The sequence below is a fragment of the Portunus trituberculatus genome, chromosome 37, assembly GCF_017591435.1.
Source record: "Portunus trituberculatus isolate SZX2019 chromosome 37, ASM1759143v1, whole genome shotgun sequence".
Lineage (NCBI taxonomy): Eukaryota > Metazoa > Arthropoda > Malacostraca > Decapoda > Portunidae > Portunus > Portunus trituberculatus.
Window position 1 is genome coordinate 4921687 of NC_059291.1, and position 20000 is coordinate 4941686.

Below are 20000 nucleotides of genomic sequence, written 5' to 3' on the forward strand. Positions count from 1 at the left end.
TGAAACTTTCAACTATGCATCTCACCACCACCACCACCACCATGACTCCTACACACTGCATAAGAGTACGAGGCCTCTGTTTTGCATGTGCGTGTGTTTGTGTGTCTGTCCCTGCCACCACACAGCCAATACGTCGAGGACACCACCCAATTAAATGAGTGATCCTCCTGTCCACAGCTTCCTACCTACCATTCGCTTCGCCTGTCCTGCACCACCTGACCTGCCGTCCTGCGTTCATCTCCACTGTTACTGCTGCCCTGGAGTACCTTGAATTGGAATCCCACATTAATTTGCACCAACAATATACAATTATTTACTTATTTTATACAACGCCAGTTATCAAGGTATTGTTGTCATTATATATATTAGTCTCTCTCTCTCTCTCTCTCTCTCTCTCTCTCTCTCTCTCTCTCTCTCTCTCTCTCTCTCTCTCAAATGAGGAAATTAAGGTTTTTCTCATCTTTACGTATTTGTTTTTTCTCTGTGTGTGTGTGTGTGTGTGTGTGTGTGTGTGTGTGTGTGTGTGTGTGTGTGTGTGTGTGTGTGAGAGAGAGAGAGAGAGAGAGAGAGAGAGAGAGAGAGAGAGAGAGAGAGAGAGAGAGAGAGAGAGAGAGAGAGAGAGAGAGAGAGAGAGAGAGAGAGAGAGAGAGAGAGAGAGAGAGAGAGAAATTTCGCTAATGGTCGGGGTACAGACCTCAAAGTGAAAGTACCTTACAGCCGATGCCAGGCCAGTAGTAGATCTTTGTTCATACTTTTCCTATTGTTTATCTTATTCTATATGTTCACTGAGACGAGAATGCAGATACAGTGGTTGCCAAGGGAGAAGTACACATTTTCGTCTCTCTCTCTCTCTCTCTCTCTATACATTTTTTCATTCGTTTATTCTTATTTTTTTTTTCTTTACTCCTCTGCTAGATACGTAATTTTAAAGCGGGAATAACACGTGTGGTCTGTAGGTTAACGCAACTACCAAAGTGTTCTCGAGTGAATCTGCGCTGTTGCTGCCACACACTTTTTTGTTGGACTCGTGAAAGGCAAGGCTACGAAATTATTCTGTGTGACCTTCGTAATTTCCTGCCATGTGTGTGTGTGTGTGTGTGTGTGTGTGTGTGTGTGTGTGTGTGTGTGTGTGTGTGTGTGTGTGTGTATTGCGCAAAATTTCGTGCTACACACATTCACATACACATTTCACTCTTGACTAACAACTTCAACTTCTAAAAAAAATCGTGAAAAAAAAAAAAATCAATTATGAAAAAAAGAATAAACTGACAGATCGAGTTAGATAAGCCAACGTGAACACCATCGCAGTGATGTCAACGGAACGAATACAATCTCATTCAAAAGAAGCTAACACACACACACACACACACACACACACACACACACACATGAAGGTTAAAGAAAAAAGCAAAACAAGAGTGCTTCGTTATGATGACGCTTCACATTATAAAACTTAAGCTCAACCCTGTTCTTGTTATTCTTTGCACGTGTTCTTGTTTGTTTCTCGTGTGTGTGTGTGTGTGTGTGTGTGTGTGTGTGTGTGTGTGTGTGATGGTGTGGGCGGCAGGATACTACTACTTTACCGTGACCTTGACCGCCATGAGCCACTACAGCCGACCTGGTGAACCTGAAGATCAAACTTCCGCCTTACCGAGCTAGGGTGTCACTGCGAGGACAGCACACCCGCTGGTCAAGGGAGTCCCTCACTGACCATAAAAAATAAATAAATAAACAAATAAACAGAATAAATAAAAATACAAAAAAAAAAAAATAAATAAAATGTAAGGCAGACACTCACAACAAAGTCTGTATGCAGAAACACTTTGCTCTCTCACCGTGACTGTTTTCCAAGGCCACAAAGCTGATCAGCGGGGTTTTCAAGAGCTTCTCCAGTTAATAATGTAGAAATCTTGTCACTCTGCCTCTAGAACTGTAAAAACACATTAACAAACTCTTGTCAATTTAATTAAAGCCTTTTGAAGCTGTGGAGGTGAAGCAGAGAGGCGTTTGCGAATAAGAACACTAATTTACTTTTTTTTTCATCACGTCATCAAGTTATGGTCGCTTATTCGCCCGTATTCAGAAACTCCTTGCTCTCTCCCCACGACAGTCTTCTAAGTCTACAGAGACGACTGGCCGGGTTTCCAAGACTTTTCTCCTTATAACAACCTAGAAATCTTGCCAGTTCATCACCAGAAATACCTTTAAAAACACGAATATCTTCAATTTAAAGCCTTTGGAAAGTAGTGATGGTGAGAGGGCAAAGCGTTTAACAATACGAGTACTAGCCAAATTATTCACTGCCGATGTATGAGCCGTACTCTAAAACACTTCTATGACACACCGTAAGTTCCAAAAGGCTGTTGTTGAAATGGTGAGATTCTTTAAGGCTGATTTTAACGGTTCTAGTAATGAACTGGCAAAATCCCTACATGGTGAACAGGAGAAAGACTCTTGAAAAGCCAGCTAATCGTCTGTGGCCTTTTAAAAAATAATCGTAGCATCAGTATTAGTAGCAGTAGTAGTAATAGTAACAGTGGTGATGATGGTGGTGGTGAAAAGACGGTACTTTCGATAGTATACTTGTAGTAGTGTAATGTAAATGGTGTAGTAACAGCAACAGTAAAATCAATTACATCAGTATTATTGTTATTAGAATTATTATTATTACTGTTGTTGTTGTTGTTGTTGTTTTCATCATTATTTTTTTTAGTAGTAGTAGTAGTAGTAGTAGTAGTAGTAGTAGTAGTAGTAGTAGTAGTAGTAGTAGTAGTAGTAGTAGTAGTAGTAGTAGTAGTAGTAGTAGTAGTAGTAGTAGTAGTAGTAGTAGTAGTAGAAGTAGTAGTAGTAGTAGAAACAGTAGTAGTAGTCGAAACAATAGTAGTCGTCGAAAAAAGAGTAGTAGTAGTAGTCGAAGCATGAGTAGCAGTACTAGAAGTAGTCGAAATGGTTCAATTGCTGATCGTTTTCAGCCTTTCTTACCGCTAGAATGTTGTATATCTTGCTATCCTCTACCGCTATTTTCATGCGAACTGCTCTTCTGATCTTTCATTTGGCTAACATTTTCGGACCTGTAAGGGGACTGGGGACTAATCGGGCCTTTTCTTTATATTTCATTGCCCTTGGCCACCTTTCCCCTCTTACATAAAACATTGTAAAGTAGATATAGATGAAACAGAGAAGTAATTCATAAAAAAAAATGTAATAGTTTTATCTAATGTAACTAATTCCTAACATCCATAAAGGTAAGGATGGAATAAAAAAAAAAAATGAAAATAATATATAGAAAAAGACCGTTTTCACTTCATTACTCGTATTCACTAAAATACTGTTTGTAGGATGTTGGACATTGATGTAGAGATTAATGCCAATATTTATGATGAATGTTTATCTGATCTTTTCCTTCCTTATTCAGGGCAGTCATAATGACAACGAAAACTTTCCGCCTTGTGTAAGCAACCGTGCAATCCTGGATGAAGTCAGACATGTCCTTCCTAAGCCATAACTCCCCCTCTCTCCCTATACAGATTTCTAGACTCTGCGTTGCTAACCAGAGCCGTCACGCACCGGTCTGTCCCTAAGAAAGCATACTCATTATCCTGAGTTATCCTGACAAAGCACTACCGTCACCCCTTCACCCCCGCCCACCCTTCTTCGCCATCCTGACAGACCAACGCACTTCCGCTCTTTACATAACACACCGCTGGCATAAGATGAAGCATGGCGGAGTCTAGGGGATATAAACAGGCCTGGCTGGGATCAGAGGACACTAACTACGACCACGGCAAACATGGTGAAGGTAGGTGATGTCCCCGTCTTTTCAGATCTTCGTCCTGCTCTCATCCAGATACTTGTCTTCCCGTGTCTGTTTTTTTTTTTTTTTTTTTTTAACCTAAATTAACGTTGCCTCTGTTGGCGAGCTTTGCGGTAAGTATACATCTCCAGCAAACTAATACAATACTTTAGAATTATTAAACTGCCTTACTTTACACTTCCCTCATTACTTAGAGATTGTTTGTCAATACTGAAATTTGCTTATCCCAACAAGCAGATGCGGGACGCTGCCTTGGCTGCGGTGCTGACTGTGTTGGCTGGGGCGGGCATCTGCGCCGCTATGCCCATGGTAAGTGTTATTCTTAAAGTGGGCTAAGGCTGCTCGCCGGAGGGGAGCACTTGTGTATTCTGACCTTGAGAGACTAAACTAATTAGGAACAAGGTTAACTCTTAAGTGTGACCTAGATATACAGTTTTCCCTCAGCGCTCCACATTATCAACTTTATCAACCTGATGATATTGACGGGAAAAAAATGGAATACATGAACTTCTGTTTCTTTCTTACGTTACTCTTCACCACGACAGGAATATGATGATGATATGTTGCCCAAGGAGTTCGCGCCCTACGAGATGATCAGCGACGAGGGGGTGAGTATAGCCGTGTGGGGTACCTTCTCTCCTTGTCACGTACTGTACATACACCACTGCATTGTTTACACCGTTCAGCGTGGACCTTTTAAGATCTATGTTACTTTAGTGAATTATTTTTCTTTGACAAGTGTTCAAATCTTTAGCCTGTCTAAATTTATCTACTTAAGTCTACTTCAATGCTGTGGCTCTGTGATCTTGAGTTGCAGCACGCTCAGCTCACAGCAAAGATAACCCAGGGCTCCAATATCGTGGCTATCGATTGTTTCCTTCCACCCTACTTTTCCGTCCAAAGTTAACGTGGTATCTAGCTTATCATTTTTCAACGAGGTATCCATTTTCCTCTATTCACGCGTGAAGCGCAGCGCGGGACCTGTCTAATCTGAACCTCCCTGCTTCCCCAAGACATACGAGGTGAGGGAATACGAGCCAGCAACGTGGGCGTGCTCCGTTCGTGGCAAGATAAAGAGCAAGCGAGAGATGATGATGATGTTTGTTCGTCTGATCCAGTACATCAATGGCGAGAACTCCCTTGGTGGGTGATGAATAATGATTTGGGGTCTCGAGGAGCACCACTAGGCATCAACTATTGAGTTATATGCTCTTCTTAATCTTCATCTATTAATAATAATATCAATATAATAATAATAATAATAATAATAATAATAATAATAATAATTATTATTATTATTATTATAATAATAATAATAATGACACTAATATTATCAATGTTAATTATCATTTCATATTTCATTTATATGTATATTATTGTTATTATTAATGACTACCTACTATGCATTTAGGATAGCAGGTAGAAGACACAAAATCCTTCAGGAAGAATTGTTTCAGCATTATAGGGGCTTTTTACCAGTCTTATCTTCCACAACTCATGATATAACAGCACCAGTGTGTGGTCTGCAGGTGAGGAGCTGGCCATGACCGGCCCCATGACTATGTACAAGGAGATGTCAGAGCTGACTGGCATCAAGAAAATCGAGATGTGCTACTACCTTCCCACCAGGCACCAGACCAGCCCTCCCACACCAACAGTAGAGGACGTTGTCATCAACAGGAAGGACACCATGAAAGTAGCTGTAAGGTAAGTTTGCTTCAAATGAAAAGCCTCATTCTCATCCTACCATTGCATACTTATTTTTTTTCTACTGGATAGGCCTTCCTCCAGCAGCCATCTTAGTGTATTTTGTTCACTCAAATTTCAAACACTGTATTTTTCTTAAGAAAGAACTTTTCAGACAAATAACTCTTGAGCATTACAATAACTTTAAGATTTATTTCACTGTTTTCTAAACTACATAAACCCTAAAAAAATCCTCCCTCACCAGGTCATTTTTGGGGAAGAAGTTGTCAATGGAAGACTGGGAGATACAAAAGTTCATGCTGCAGAAGGACCTCAAGCAAGCAGGTGTCAAAGTTGTCAACTATGAGAACTGCTTTGGGTAAGATTTAATCTTTGCATCTTTTTTTACTACCTATGTATCTTCATACATGAAACATATATCTCAAACATTACTCAAATAGATGTCATCACTAATAGCTCCCTTCGTCCCCAGGACTATGTATTATGACCCAGAGAGAGAAGAGTATGTCACTGAGATCTGGTATGAAATGCAGGAGTGAGGCCTGATTGCCTGCCCATCTAGTCCCAACCACATAATCTTCAAATCAGTTTTGGTCTTTAATTCAATAGTTATAATTGATCAAGCAAGTAATAAAGCAGTGAACATCCTCAACATTTCATTCTATTTCCTTCCACAATGTCTATTAAGGTGAGGCAAATATTGACTAGTGCCACAGCATATTTATTAAAAACAATTGTATGATAAAACTAGAGCTCCCTAAGGCTAACAAATTTTCTTACTAGAAAAATGGTAGCATGTCCTCTATGACTTGGCATTTACCATGGAGGACATGAGGTGTCCAAGCTTATGAACATTGGACTGAATGATGTGCTGAATGCGATCAGTGTAGCCTGGCGCCAAGGGAGGGTCAGGGGTACGCTGGTAGTAGCCTGAGGGGAGCTCCTGCCATCGATCTGGGGAGGGTGTGTGATCCCTCATGAACATCCAAACATCCTGAAGGATGCATACCATCTCAAAGGGTGCTAGGTGAACCACCATCTGGGGAAGAACTCGCAAGGGACCAGGAAGGAACTGAGCAGTTACCATCACCTCCAAGAGGTGCTGTGTTGCAATGAGAGCCTCTGGGGCATTCTGAGCAGTAGCAAAGGGGCAAGTATTCCAGTAGGCTGTGAGAGCAGCCGTTAGGGCACGCACCAACACTGAACAGTAGCTCAGCGCAGCACGGTGTGTTGCTACAAACTCTAGCAGCTGCCATGCAACTGGGAAGTCTTCAAATGTATTTTTGATGGATAGGTCCCTCTCAAAGGTAAATTTGATGTATTCTTCTGGCCAAGGGAAACCATTAAACATTATGTCTGGTGATATCAACTCCACTAGTAGAAGGGCAACAGTAGAAGCTCCTTCTCCATTTGTCTGTGCAGCACAGCACACACTCAGTGTGTTGAGCAGCAATTGTGTGTGAAATTTCAATGTGTCTGATGAGGGCATGGGGGTGCGGTTGTGCTGGGAGAAGCGACCACTGCCTATGGTCCCCATGTGGAAAATGCTGGTATGAGACTGAGGTACTTTGACCCAGGAATTAAACTGTCTATTAGCTTGGATCAGCAGCTCACCCTTTATCTCTTTTGATGCAAAGTTTACCTTCTTCACTGCTCCAAACAAATAAGCACACTCAGGCTGAAACACACCTTCCACTAAAAGCCTAATGATCTGGTTCAGACCAAGGGATGAGCAAGACAGCTGACTCAACACTCGCTGACATCTACCAACACCAGACACCTTTTTAATCAAGCTTGTGTGGTGTAAGCTGCTGAAAAAGTAAAAAATGACAGCATGACTTAAAGATAGGACGTGACCAACAGGTATTGGCTTCTTTAAAGGCAACTGACAGAGAACCTGCATACAGGCAGTCCCAAGAACAGGATCATTGATCAGCTCAGCTAGAAGTGGAATGTTGGTCAACAGAGCATTAGTCAAAGATGCATGAATCTGGACCCCCCTGTCTTTGTGGCTTTGGCAAAGAAGGGTTTCTAGACTACTCAAAGAATTTAGGATGGCAGAAGCTCCCATTTGTGGTTGAAGTGTTCCAGCCAATGCTGTGGAAAGTGCAGATGTGTGTGTATGCCGTGCAGTCTGGTGCACCACAAGAGCTGTGATGACGCCAGAAAGAATTTCTTGGTGACCATTTGCTCCATCCTTAGTGCTGCAGCGTAGTAAGTGACCTAGTGTTGTGTTTGCTGTAGCCGGTCCTTGCTGCACAACAACCAGAGTTATCAACTGTTTCAAATGGTTAATTAAGGTTTCATTATTAGGTGTAGAGATTATTTGTTCCACCAGGCCGGCCACAGGGGACACAGCCTTACCAGCAACCACCATGCCCACGTCACTGCCATCCAGTCCTCCACCGCGCAAACCCACCAGGAAAGGGATGTGAATGCGGCCTGGACCTGAATTTCGTCTCATATAGGTGACCATACATATCTCACTTACTACTCCTTGTAGAATATTGTTAACAGCACCCCCAACAGAGCCAGGTAGCTTTGATGCTGGTGCAAGAGCCTGGAGTAGTAGACGCAGGATTGATGGAGCTGCAGAGCCCCCTGTGTCCAGCACTAGATGAACAACCATTTCCTGCAACTGGCAGTGGTTTACAAAATACCGTGGTACCCACCAGCTCACCTGGTTGGCAAGAGCAGCCAAGCGATCACTAGGCATCAGGAGGGTATCAATGCCTGAAGTGAGAGCAGCAAGCACTGCACGAGACCTGCTGGTCACAGCTAGACACAACAAGAAAGGAACAGATGCCTGAGCCTCAGCATCTGTTGCTCCCTCAAATGTACGAAGCAAGATGGCATGAAGGCTGCGACGAATATCAGCCAGGTGTCGATCTGCCAAATGATTGAGGATCTTGTTTACACTGGCAAGCTGGTGTTCAGGCGGCCGTCCATGGCAGGACGCAAAGCTGCGAAGTCCCAGCGACAGCACCCGACTGATGACCGTGGCTGGGAAGGAACAACCAACATGAGCCACAAGCCAGTCCAGTGCTGGTCCACTTGCTGCACTTGCATCAAGCAGGGCAGCCACTGCTGTGTCTGGATCATGAGCCACACAATCCACTGTCAGTGCAGCCAATGTCCTTGCTGGACTGCATGACAGCCAACCTGCTACCACCTCTTCTAGTGTGGCATCACCTCGACCCACAACAGTGTTGGCCCACTCCACTGACCAACGACCGAGCTGTTCCACAGCCCATTGACTAACCAAAGGTCCCCACACTCCAGGGGCAGACTCTAGTAAGTCACCCAGTAGACTCTCCAGCTGTCCCGAGAGACCTTCATCTTGAGCTTCATTCTTGCGTGAGCCTTCGCCACTGCTATATCCTCGAATGTGAGATGACACCTGAGGTCAAGGGACTTATTTTATTATCTTTCCTAACTAAGATTATTTCCCTTATCTTAAGGCAGTGAGCTGTTTTCTCAGCATATAATTATGTGGCAAACAGAACCTATCTTAAGATAACTCTAACAGCAGTAGTGCCAAGTGGTCAAGTCTTATATAACTTCATGAAATTTGCAAATAAAACTTTTCATTATAATATCTATCAGTTACACATGCAATATTATTCATGTTGATTATTCCTTCTCTGGCATATGCCAATCACATACCAGAATTCCATATGTTCTTCATTTATGAAATAGAGTTGGAAGATGGTTTTAAAAATAAGTTCTGCTGTTTGTAACACTATAAATAATCAATTAATCAAAACACTCCTGCAGTTTTTTTTATAGTGTAAAACATTTTAAAAGTGCATTGCATCTCCAGTGTCTTAAGCTTCAGTTTGTCAACTAGAAGTCTGGTTCACATAACATATAATCAGAATCAGAAGAAAAAAAAACCTTGGTACATCTCACACATGTGTGGATAATATGACTGGTCAATGTTTGAATGTTGACATAACTATAACTTTGTATCAATCCTAAAACATGACAACAATAGAAAATATGAACATTGAAACTTTATTAAATCAACAGGAATCCAGTGTACTACAAAATATGTCCAAGTATTTCAGGTGATCATTACCTTTCATGGACCTTTTGCAAGTATCAGTGAAGGTCATGTTTAGGTCAGAAACTATAAAAGAAAAGAAAGAAAACAAAAACAAAAAAACAACTGACTCACTTGACTTGAAAGTGTGTGGGCCAGGAATGCCAGTGCTGCTGGTCGGGCAGGAGGAAGATTTCGTAGGAGGAAGAGAGCTGTTTCGGCTGCTGTCTGTTCGTCTCTCTCACTCATGGCATCCCTCCTTCCACTGTGACTCCTCTTGTCACCGGTGGACATGGCAAGGCCCAGGAAACGATCCAGTTCCGACAAGAGTGTTGCGGTGGAGATCCCTCGACCTCCACCCTCCATGTTTGCCCCATGCCCTGGCTCCATCACGTCAGTCACCACCATCCTCCTCAGTCAGCAGCACAACACCTCAACCACCTGTCAAAATTCCCCTAAAATTGGAGTCACTTGGTCACTAATATGTGTATTGTCAAAATAAAGAATTATGTTCTCAATTACAAAATAATGAGAAATATGACAATTAAGTGACGGTGACACCAGCAGTGCAGGGCAGGGAGGATGTTATGCCCTCATGACTGTGATGTGATGGCCTGTGTGTGTGGTTGAGGATCGTGCTTGTGTTTCTGTCATAATAAAGACCCAGTAAGTGAGCCAGTGCATGTTCTTCACTCTGTCTGCTTCCCACCTGTCTGTGAGCCTGCCTTCCAATGTGTCTTGCCTGAATGATCTGGATGCAACTACAGTATAATCACTGAACCACTGTATAAGTGTTACAGCCTCCCTGCTTGTTCTGCAGCTGTGTAAGTGCTGTGTTGGCATAAGGGCAAAAGGAGGGTGCATAACTATTCACATTTATAGGTTATATTAATCAGTAAGATTCAACATTGTATTGTGACCACACCAATACTATCGTGCAAACCATCATATCCCTTGTTTTACTAGCAAATCAATGTTTTTCATCTCAGCTGTCCCAAAACCACCACATCCACGAAAATCTCCACACTTGCTGGGGAAGAGCTGAATATTAAAAAAAAAAAAACTACGCATTTCCAGAAACTCAGAGCTGTATTTTCTTAGAATCCAATAAACATCACATTTCGAATGTTGTAGAGTATGATAGTGCAATTCTAAAATAATGCCCTTTTATCTAACCTAATAACTTCTCTGTCAGTATGTATGCTTCCTTCAGGAGTTCACTGGACCAATAAGAGGTTAGTTTCAGTACTTTTAATCACCCAGGTTTCATCACTATATACCTAGAGTTAATGTAAATTTATCCATTACCAGATCACCACTCAACACTCACCATCAGATAATGTTTTAGGTAGTAAGAGAAGCATCGTGCATAACAGCTTCTCCTTACACACAAACCATTTAAAATGGGGAAACTTATGTACATTCGTGTGCTAAGTTTATGACAAATGGGGGAAAAACATAGCTTTTCCTAAACAAAGTAAAGATCAACTAACAGAGTGCAGTGGCATGACATGACATAAAGCATAACAGACCTGCTTAGAAAAACACTGCTACATAACTAACGTTATTTGTGAGGACATTAGTTAATTGAGTTCAACAACATAAGTTTTACTCGAGTTATTTAGAAGAAAATAGAGAAAAAGGACCTCCTTACCCACTCGCTGCCCTTCCGCTGGCAGCTTCAGCTTGTATTCTTGATCCTTCAAATCAGTCTTATAATTTGAGTTATAATGACTACGCTTATCTCTGGTCATTGTCTTCAGATATTATTGATATTTTCGCTTATAAGGTAATTTTGATATATATTTTTTATAGACTTGTTTATTTTTTCTGCTGAGAGAAAGCATAATGTAGTAATGTGGATAGTTTGGAAGTAAACAAACGGGCAGCGGAGGGTAAACAGCGCGTTGGCTTATTATAAATTTTTCCATTGCCCTGCTGACGTAAGAAACAATTGTCCATATTAAGTGTGGCGCAGGAGAGGGAAGGTGAGTAAGGATTGACCAAGAGCATAGTTCTAATTTCTGAAGTCAGCTTGTGGTTCTCCCTTTTGGGAAATATTCAATTCTTTGGGCCAGTTTTTCCAGCTTTGAGGAAACTCCCACACTTGTCTTACCCGTCACACTGCTGGAGTGCCTGTGTGTCTTGATGCTGGTAGGACAATATGTAAGTCAGCTGCTTTTGAAATGTGTATAATTTGTATTATTAGTGTAGTGAATATGATGTCTTCATAAACGTTGTGGATTCATTGAGTAAGGTTTCAGTACTCGCTGTGGACAGTATGGAGGTGATCTTAATCTTTTCCCCCTCGAAACTATTACTTACATGTCAGATAAAATTAAGGTTGATAAATATCATGCAATAAAAAAAAAGAAACTTCTTACTTGGTTAGGTTTAGGGCACTAGCTGGGGGACCACAGATCGACGATAGTGCCATGTTAGGTTCTGTTAAGTGTTCAGTAGAACCAGGTTAACTTGGTACTTTGAGGACTGACTTTATCAGCTGTGAGCAGTGTGGTCATCTAATCTCGTAAGCATCAGTTATAGCTTGTCACTGATTCTGAGGTAAGGTGCTTTCCCAGCTGTTTGATGGGGTGTTAAGCCTGAGTTCTCCCTACCCTCCTTCTACCTGATGATTCAAACAGAAACGACGATACCTTGCCTTGCATCAAACATTCACTGTCTGGAAGCAAATATTGGAGCAAACGAATCTGTGTAAGGCAGGGAGTGTTGTGCCATACTGTCACACTTCACCTCACATTCTGGTGTAGTGTGGATGGTAGGGAAACACAAGTTGATCCAAGATATGAACTTGACACTTTAGTTATACTATCATCTTCAGAAAGAATGAGTTACAGACGGGTGGCATGACAATATATGTACAAAGAAGCGGTTCAGCCTGCAGTTCCGTTCGGTAGAATAGGCTGTGATTCGTCCATATATATATATATATATATATATATATATATATATATATATATATATATATATATATGTATATACATATATACATATATACATACATACATATATAAAGTTATTAAATACAGTTGCATGACAGTTCTGTGTTTTAACTGAGTGAAGTATAAGTGTGTAAATGACAGGAATTCACTGTATTTACATAGATTCTCATGTAATGTATTTCATTAAGTTATTCAATACTTTTGAGTGACTTGCATGAACTTAATTCTGGAACATCCTTATTCCTTTCATTACATGGCTTGTACAAAGTTTTTATTTTATTGAACCATACCTATTTTAGTTATTGATGTTGTTAGCAGTCTGAATTTACATGAAAGTTTCCCCATTACTAGGTCAGTTTTTCAGTGTTATCACTTCCCACTAGAGTTGGGTCGATTAACAAATTTTCGGAAACCATGATTATGATTATGATTATGATTAACTTTTTCTAGCCATGATTATGATTATGATTGATTAAAGTCCTCCGACTTGTGATTATGATTATGATTAATGATTAATTTTCTTTCGAGTGATTATGATTAATGAATGATTAACTTGGAATGATTCGAGAAGTCAACAAATTCACTTATTTTCAACGCCACATACAAGGAAAAAAACCTTGATAACGAAAGCTTTTAGCTTTCGTTATCAAGGTTTTTTTCAATAGTTAGGATGAACAAAAAACAGAAACGAAACAACAATTTTTATCCATTTAGCATCACATCACATCATGTAATTAGTAATTACAAAGAATCAAAAGGTCAGAGTTTGCGGGTTAATCACGGATCCACACGATTTTGATTAAGATTAATGATTGATTAATTTTTTGAAATGGTGATTATGATTATGATTATGATTAAGTCAAAAAAACGTTAATCAATTAACTTTTGATTGATTAACTAGATTGATTAACCCAGCTCTACTTCCCACTTATTATTATTATTATATCATCATGATAAGGGAAAGTTATAGTTGCTTTATGAAAAGAAGATATATCTTGGAAGATTTATATTTCCTGAACTGAAATTTGTTTAGTTGTCTCTAAAATTAATATCCATATTTTTTTTCACAGATTATAGAATGAGCTCTGCACAGGAACAAAGGGAGATGCAGGAGACTGGGGAGGGAGGGCCACAAGACCCACAAGAGAAGGCCAGAGTACGTAGGAGCAAAAAGCCAGAGATTCAACTGTACAGGCCTGGTGCTCTCCGCAGCCTTCGCTCCAATAGCTCCAGTGACCTTCCTCCTCAGAGTCCAGAGAGCCACACCACAAAGCCTGACACTGTGGTAGAGGCAAGTGATGACAGACAGAAGACTGACATACCAAGGAGGACATCTGTCAAGGGAAGAAAAGAAAGGAGAAATGCAAAGGAGAGTGTAGGTGGAAAGGGAGATGACACTGGGGAGAGGGACAAGAGAAGTGCGAAAGAAGTTGATAGACTTTCACCAAATAAAGAAAGTGATAATAACTTTGGGGCAACATATTCATCATTTAAAACTGAGGAGAGACCATTTTCTAGCAAGCCACAAAAGGAACGCCCCACTCTCAATCTGACAACTATGTAGCAAGTAATGTACGGCCTACCAAAGAAAACCGCCACCCACAACCTGTGAGGCACAGTAAAGAGACAAACCCAGTACCCAAGTCTGTTGTAGAGAATAGAGAGAGCAAGGCTGAGGAGAGGATCACACCACCCTCTATTGATGACAGAGGCAGCGGGAGGAAGAATCCAAATATGTCCAACCAAACACACCATGAGCACAGTGAAAAAAAGAGCTCAGCTGAAAAAATGAGACCAGATAACCCTGCTGGTAGACTATTTGGCAAAAGTTTAGTAATACAGAATGAGAAGAATGCTCCTGAAAGAAAGCCTGCAAGAAGAGAAGAAAGGAGGCGTGGAAAACCAGAAAAGCAGCCTGGGACAGAAGCTGCAGCCAAACCATATAACACTGAAAAGCACTTTCCTGAGAGGAGCCAGCACATGAATAAGAGTTCAGCAGTTCAACAAGCAAAATTGAGAAATAACAGCAACAACAATGAATTCTATGCATGGGTACCAGAGATAGTTGAGGCCAAGAGTGATCAAAAGACCAGTCCAGAGAAACCTAACACCAAGAGGGAAAAATCACGTTTTGGGAAGCATTCAGTGATAACAGAAACCTCTCCTCAGAATGACCAGCCAAGAGGAAGGGCCAATGAAAAGGTAGCAGAAGGAGAGGGGAAGCCAAGACACACTAACAGGGATAAATTTGAAGGAACCAAATCAGATAACAACAAAGGAAATTATGAACAGCCTTATTCAAAGAAAGAGGAGTCCAGGGGTAGTAAGTGGACCCAGAAAATACAAGATAAAGCAGACTCAGAAACTCTACCAGATATTGAAAGCTTAAAACTATATGACACTGACTCAAAAAGTGTGCAGGAGCTAGCAGCTAAGGTAGATAAGCTAGTCTGTAGCAAGAACATGGGAAAGTCCCCCAATTTCAAGAAGGGTCGAGGTTGGTCTGATTATCATGTTGAAACCAAGAATTATCTTCATGCTGACTATAAAAAAGGTACTTTGCTAGAAGACAGTACTTCCATTAGTACCTCAGAGACCCAAGAGAAGGGAAAAACAGGAAACAAAAATGAGGGCAAGGTTTCTCCTGTCAGCACAGCAAAAAAAGAGAATCTTGAGAAGACACCACGAGCCAAGAGCTACTTAAGTGCTAGGGAGAGTAGAAAGAAAAGAGGGAATAGCAAAACCCCTAGTCCAGGAAACCACCTCTCCAGCCAGAGAGAGGAGCTTAAGGTTGAAGTGTCACCAAACACAGACTCTCATGAGAGAGTTGTTCACCTGTCCCAGAAGAATGAGTCTAATTCCAGTGAGCATAGGAAGCCACACCAGGGACGAGGGGCCTCAGAACCTCCCATTAGTAAAAAGGCAGAGGAAAGTCCACCCTACCCCCAGAAAGCAACAGTTACCATCAAGAATAAATCATCCAGATACCACAAACCATCTGGCAGTTTACATGGTGAAAAATTTGCTTCTGGTAAATATGACAGTGAGGATGATATGATGCTGCATGATGCTGAAGATGACTGGGGGAGGGAAGTGGACCATGACATGATTTGGTGCAATCAGCCTGATAAGAAGAGTGGACTTCAGTCCTGGGAGGATGAAAAACTGTTCTGTAGGAATAGGAGAGTGAAACACCACTCAGAGGGAGAGGACCCATGCCAGAGGGTGGATAGCCCTGGTCGCAGAGGAGGGCTAATACAGTTGCCAACCACCACTAGTAGAGAGGCTTCTGTCCCAGAACCAGCAGTCCCTCGTCAAGCTGCCACCCAACCAACAGTGGTACAGAGGCACTTGTATAATCCTAACAATCCCAGTAAGCCAGTGGCAGTGGTGCCCAGTGCCCGGGATCTGCCAGTGACCCGTGAGACTCAGCGGGGCAGCAGCTGGGGCAGTTCTGGGGAGGCTGCGTCTGGATCATCTTTACCGCAGGTAGGACAGGCCACTGAGTACCACATGGAGGGCAGCAGCACCAAAGTAGACCCCAGCCTGCTATACAGTATCAGCAAGGGGGAAATGGATATCAGTTATTATGTGAGTAGTAACCAGCTGCCAGTGGAGTTCCGACGCATCATGGACATCCGAATGCACCTTCAGGGATGCTATCAGCAACTCCTTGTGTCTGACATTCGTCTGTGCCAGGAGAAAAACATTGAAGGCAGCCTGTGGAAGACCCTTTACTACACCATCATTGAGAAGCTCCGGGAGTACATCAACCGAGAGGCAACCCTGAAGGAACGCAGCCTGGCCACCCTGCTGATGCTGGTGGAGGAGGGCTTGCGCTATCTCCAAGACCTCCTGGAGGCCCTACAACAGGAGTATGGCTTTACCCTAGAGGACTACCTGGAGGAGGAAGGGGAGGTGAGGGGCCGGGTGAGGATGGCACTTCTCTCGGCCCAGAAGCTGCTCCTGTCCCTGGGAGATCTGGCGCGCTACAAGGAACAATATAATGCTTCACCTAACTACAATATTGCCAAAAAGTGAGTGACAGATGACTAAACTGGTTTGTATAAGTGCACTGAGTGGGAGAAGAAAGAAAAGCTTTGGTTTCTCATTAAAATAATACTAAAGTAATTTTCAAAGTATAAATAGTGTAGGAAATATATTGGCTACAGGAAAGATCACTGCTCAGTGTCTTTGTTATGTTCATTATAAAGGTTAATTCCAATGGACTCTTTCACTTGACACCACTGTGATGGCATGAGCAGGTAACCACTGCCGACAGTGGCATGTGGCTGTTCTTTGCTTGCAGTTACCCAGTGTTGTGTGAAAGGACCCCAAGAGTGTTTGGTCACTTGCAGATATTTGATTTATAGAATATCAGTATTTTTGAAATATTGATATTGCAAGTCTCAATAACCTTTTGTAGATTTTTCAGACGTATCTGATCTTAATTGATTTTTGTTTAACTGTCATTAAGTCAGCCCTTGAGTGATAGCTATTTGATTCGTAAAATGTATATTTTAATCATCCCTTACAGGTAATGCATAAATGTTTTCCCCTTAAGAAATGTTTATTTGTGACAGATGGTACCAGATGGCTCTCCAGGTGTACCCTCGGAATGGCCGACCCTTCAACCAGCTGGCTATTATTGCTTTCAGTCAGGTGAGAATGTTAGGCTGAAAGACTTAAATATTTTTTCCTTTCTACCAGTGGATGATGTATTTGTTGTAATATCTGCTGCTGTTCAAATGATTCAAGTTATCCCAAACATTCTGTAAGGTGTTTCTGCATTGTGCTGTGTTATGAGCTCATTACATGTAGTAGCATGTGTTACTGGTGTGCACATCTTTAATTATGAATGAGCTCAATGAAATATTTATTGACTGAATGAAGTTTATTTTGTGTTTTTATGCAAAAATTACAATTATTTGATATGGAGCGCATTCCTGCGGAAGAAAGATCCTCATGTGTGTTTATGTATTCCTATGCATTACTATGGTGATGGTCAACAGGCATTATAAAACCATGAAAAAAATACTCTAAAGATATTATTTAAAAATTTTCTATGAATTTCAATTTCAATTAGTGCCTAGACATGTGCACTACAGTCTTAAGCATTGAAATATACTGTTGGATGATAACTAGTGTGAATGAGTACCTTACAGAAATGAGTTATGATGTACTCGTAATGACAGTAATGAACAGTATGAGGCTGAACATGTACATATTGATATTGAAAGGCTCTTGGTTACAGAGGAAAGGACAGTTACAGTGACAAGTGGAAGCATTTCACATTGTTGATTGAGAGAAATTATAAGAGCTTGTTGGTATGTAGTGCCTTGTGGACAGTGTGTGTGTGTGTGTGTGTGTGTGTGTGTGAGTATGCAGAATTTAAAACTAATTTGTGTTGCTGTGTATGATTAGTTGCCATCACCATGCTGTAGTGTCATATTGGTACATCTCTTAAAATTGAAGTTTTTTTTTGTTGATGTCTCTGTATTTGCCTGAGGCCAGCCATGCACAGTGTTGCTCAGAGCCATGTTCCCCTTGACAGAAGCGACCGCTGGATGTTGTTTATTACTACATGCGCTCCCTCACAGCCTCCAACCCCATCATGTCTGCCCGGGATGCCCTTGTGGCCATGTTTGATGACATCAGGAAGAGGGTGAGTCAAAATGTCATGTTTCTCTTTTCATCATACTCATGAAGCTGCAAGACAAAGACCTCCCCAACCTTTGCCACTCATCTCTATTGGCTGGCCATCTGTTCCAAGCTGTGTCAGCATAACCTCTCATTTCATTACCCCATCTAGTTCTCCATCTGCCCTAATGCAGCTTTAGTTTGTTAATATGTAGATATAACATTTTTTCTAATATACTACTTATCATTTGAGACTTAACTGTTTTAATGTGATCTCCTTACAATGGTGTGATCAGAGTGCATATATTTTCTTGTTTTTCACATATTCTACTAAAAAAAGAAGTAATCCAGAGAAAGAAATATAGTGAAGCTTTACGCAAGTATTCTACACCGAACAGTATGTGTCAGTGCAGCAGTCTGAGCCACATCCTGAAGGCACAAGGAGCAGCCTGGGCCGGTCTCTAAGCCATGAAGGTCTGAGGCAGGAGCTGTGGATCAGGCCAGACTCCGGGGTCACCAACTGCCGCACACTGTCTTCCTCCAACAATGAGGACACCACTGACAAGGATGACGACCTGAAGAAGATACCAGTGGAGCAGGTGTGTGTGCTATGATAATTCATGTTTTTGATGCAGGTGTGGGTGCCAGGAATGTTGGAACAGGTGTGGTGAAGCAACAGTAATGCCTCAAATGTCACTGTAAAGATTGCTGTAGATGTGGGGGCTAAATACTATTAATCTTCTGTTTGGCTGTGTTTGAAAAGCTTTAAATTTACTGTGTGTGAAGTCATTATGGTTCATCTGTGGCTGTGGTGGTGGTTGCTCTTTCTCCATTATGGTTCTACTTTTCAATGTGGTGCTTATTGTTTATGATATTAGCTGTGGTTGTGGTGTGAGCCAGCATTCTTTAGAGTGTGCATTGGTACTCTTTCCTGGGTCACACTTATGTTCATTGGGTTTCCACATTGTAAACGGATATAAACAGCCGCCAAAATGCAGTAATGTGTGTATGTGTGTGGTTTATAGAGGCAAAAGGACACAGTAGAATGACTATAAAGGATCATAAAAATAATACATAAAATCAAACTAGCATATGATGAAAGGAAGAAAGAAAAAAAGAGGAATAATGGTGTAAACTTGTGTCTCCAATGCTGTGCAGTTGATGAAGCAGTTCCTGGCCGGCTACCTGCACTGCCACGGGATGCTGTTCTCTGGCGTGGGTCTGGATGGCTTCCGTGATTGCTGCTTTAATATGCTGCAGGAGTTCTCTGTGTTGCTGAGAGCCTCCCCTCCCCGCCTCTCCACCAACCACCTGCTGCAGATCATGGCTATAAATATGTATGCCATTACTAACACTGAACTGAAGGGTGAGTGTTGCTTTACTGCTGTATTGTATTGTATTGTATTGTAGCTATTGGTGTATCTATTTATTGGTTCATTTATCTAATTTCCCTTTCATTTGATACATATTTACTTAGTTTTCTGTGGCTTATATTTTGTCCAAGGTAAGTTTGGTGACGTCTTGGAGAGGAGTAAAAGGCTGCTATTATGTATTATTTCTTGCCTCTTTGTGTAATTACTTACTTTGGCGTCTGTGTGAGATTCAAAGTGGCTTCTCACTTCCATGGAGAGAGAGAGAGAGAGAGAGAGAGAGAGAGAGAGAGAGAGAGAGAGACTTGCTTACGTGTCAGGATATACCGTATATAATTTGAACACCAAAAACCTCCTTGCACACACACACACACACACACACACACACACACACACACACACACACACACACACACACACACACACACACACACACACACACAGAGAGAGAGAGAGAGAGA

The 20000-nt window shown here is 41.6% G+C and overlaps 3 protein-coding genes across 8 annotated transcripts in view; 2 read left to right on the plus strand and 1 right to left on the minus strand.

Moving 5' to 3' along the window:
- Positions 1-6168, plus strand: part of LOC123514410 (heme-binding protein 2-like) — a 6582-nt gene extending 414 nt beyond the window's left edge. Inside the window, exons 2-9 of one of the 2 annotated variants that reach the window (XM_045272328.1) lie at positions 178-344; positions 3528-3799; positions 4049-4123; positions 4360-4422; positions 4828-4957; positions 5344-5521; positions 5766-5879; positions 5994-6168. In XM_045272328.1, the coding sequence (XP_045128263.1) occupies positions 3791-3799; positions 4049-4123; positions 4360-4422; positions 4828-4957; positions 5344-5521; positions 5766-5879; positions 5994-6060 (636 nt within the window). In that variant the 5' untranslated portion in view covers positions 178-344; positions 3528-3790 and the 3' untranslated portion in view covers positions 6061-6168. The remainder of the gene's footprint in view (positions 1-177; positions 345-3527; positions 3800-4048; positions 4124-4359; positions 4423-4827; positions 4958-5343; positions 5522-5765; positions 5880-5993) is intronic. The other variant, XM_045272330.1, reaches the window with a different exon arrangement.
- A 58-nt stretch (positions 6169-6226) lies between these two features.
- On the minus strand, positions 6227-11297 carry LOC123514406 (integrator complex subunit 5-like). 3 transcript variants are annotated; one of them, XM_045272322.1, is made up of 3 exons: positions 11221-11297; positions 9702-10007; positions 6227-8921 (listed from the first exon to the last, which is right to left on the minus strand). In XM_045272322.1, the coding sequence occupies exons 2-3, from the start codon at positions 9972-9974 to the stop codon at positions 6324-6326; spliced, it is 2871 nt and encodes a 956-aa protein (XP_045128257.1). In that variant the 5' UTR covers positions 9975-10007; positions 11221-11297; the 3' UTR covers positions 6227-6323. The 3 variants fall into 3 exon arrangements, with proteins under 3 accessions (XP_045128257.1, XP_045128258.1, XP_045128256.1); XM_045272323.1 differs by having other exon boundaries at positions 9702-10021; positions 11221-11263; XM_045272321.1 differs by lacking the exon at positions 11221-11297 and adding an exon at positions 10897-11038.
- Positions 11298-11431: 134 nt separating this feature from the next.
- LOC123514042 (telomerase-binding protein EST1A-like) overlaps positions 11432-20000 on the plus strand; it is an 83709-nt gene continuing 75140 nt past the window's right edge. For all 3 annotated transcript variants that reach the window (XM_045271624.1, XM_045271625.1, XM_045271626.1), the window contains exons 1-6: positions 11432-11554; positions 13600-16566; positions 17113-17191; positions 18084-18194; positions 18568-18768; positions 19328-19535. In XM_045271624.1, coding sequence (XP_045127559.1) covers positions 14264-16566; positions 17113-17191; positions 18084-18194; positions 18568-18768; positions 19328-19535 — 2902 coding nt within the window. In that variant the 5' untranslated portion in view covers positions 11432-11554; positions 13600-14263. The remainder of the gene's footprint in view (positions 11555-13599; positions 16567-17112; positions 17192-18083; positions 18195-18567; positions 18769-19327; positions 19536-20000) is intronic.

Bases quoted from the DNA above. Each gene is read 5' to 3' on its own strand.
- LOC123514406 (XM_045272322.1), bottom strand. From the start codon at position 9,974: ATGGTGGTGACTGACGTGATGGAGCCAGGGCATGGGGCAAACATGGAG. The intron at 8,922-9,701 runs GTGAGTCAGTTG...CCTTGACCTCAG, and splicing joins CCCACACACTTTCAAGTCAA to GTGTCATCTCACATTCGAGG.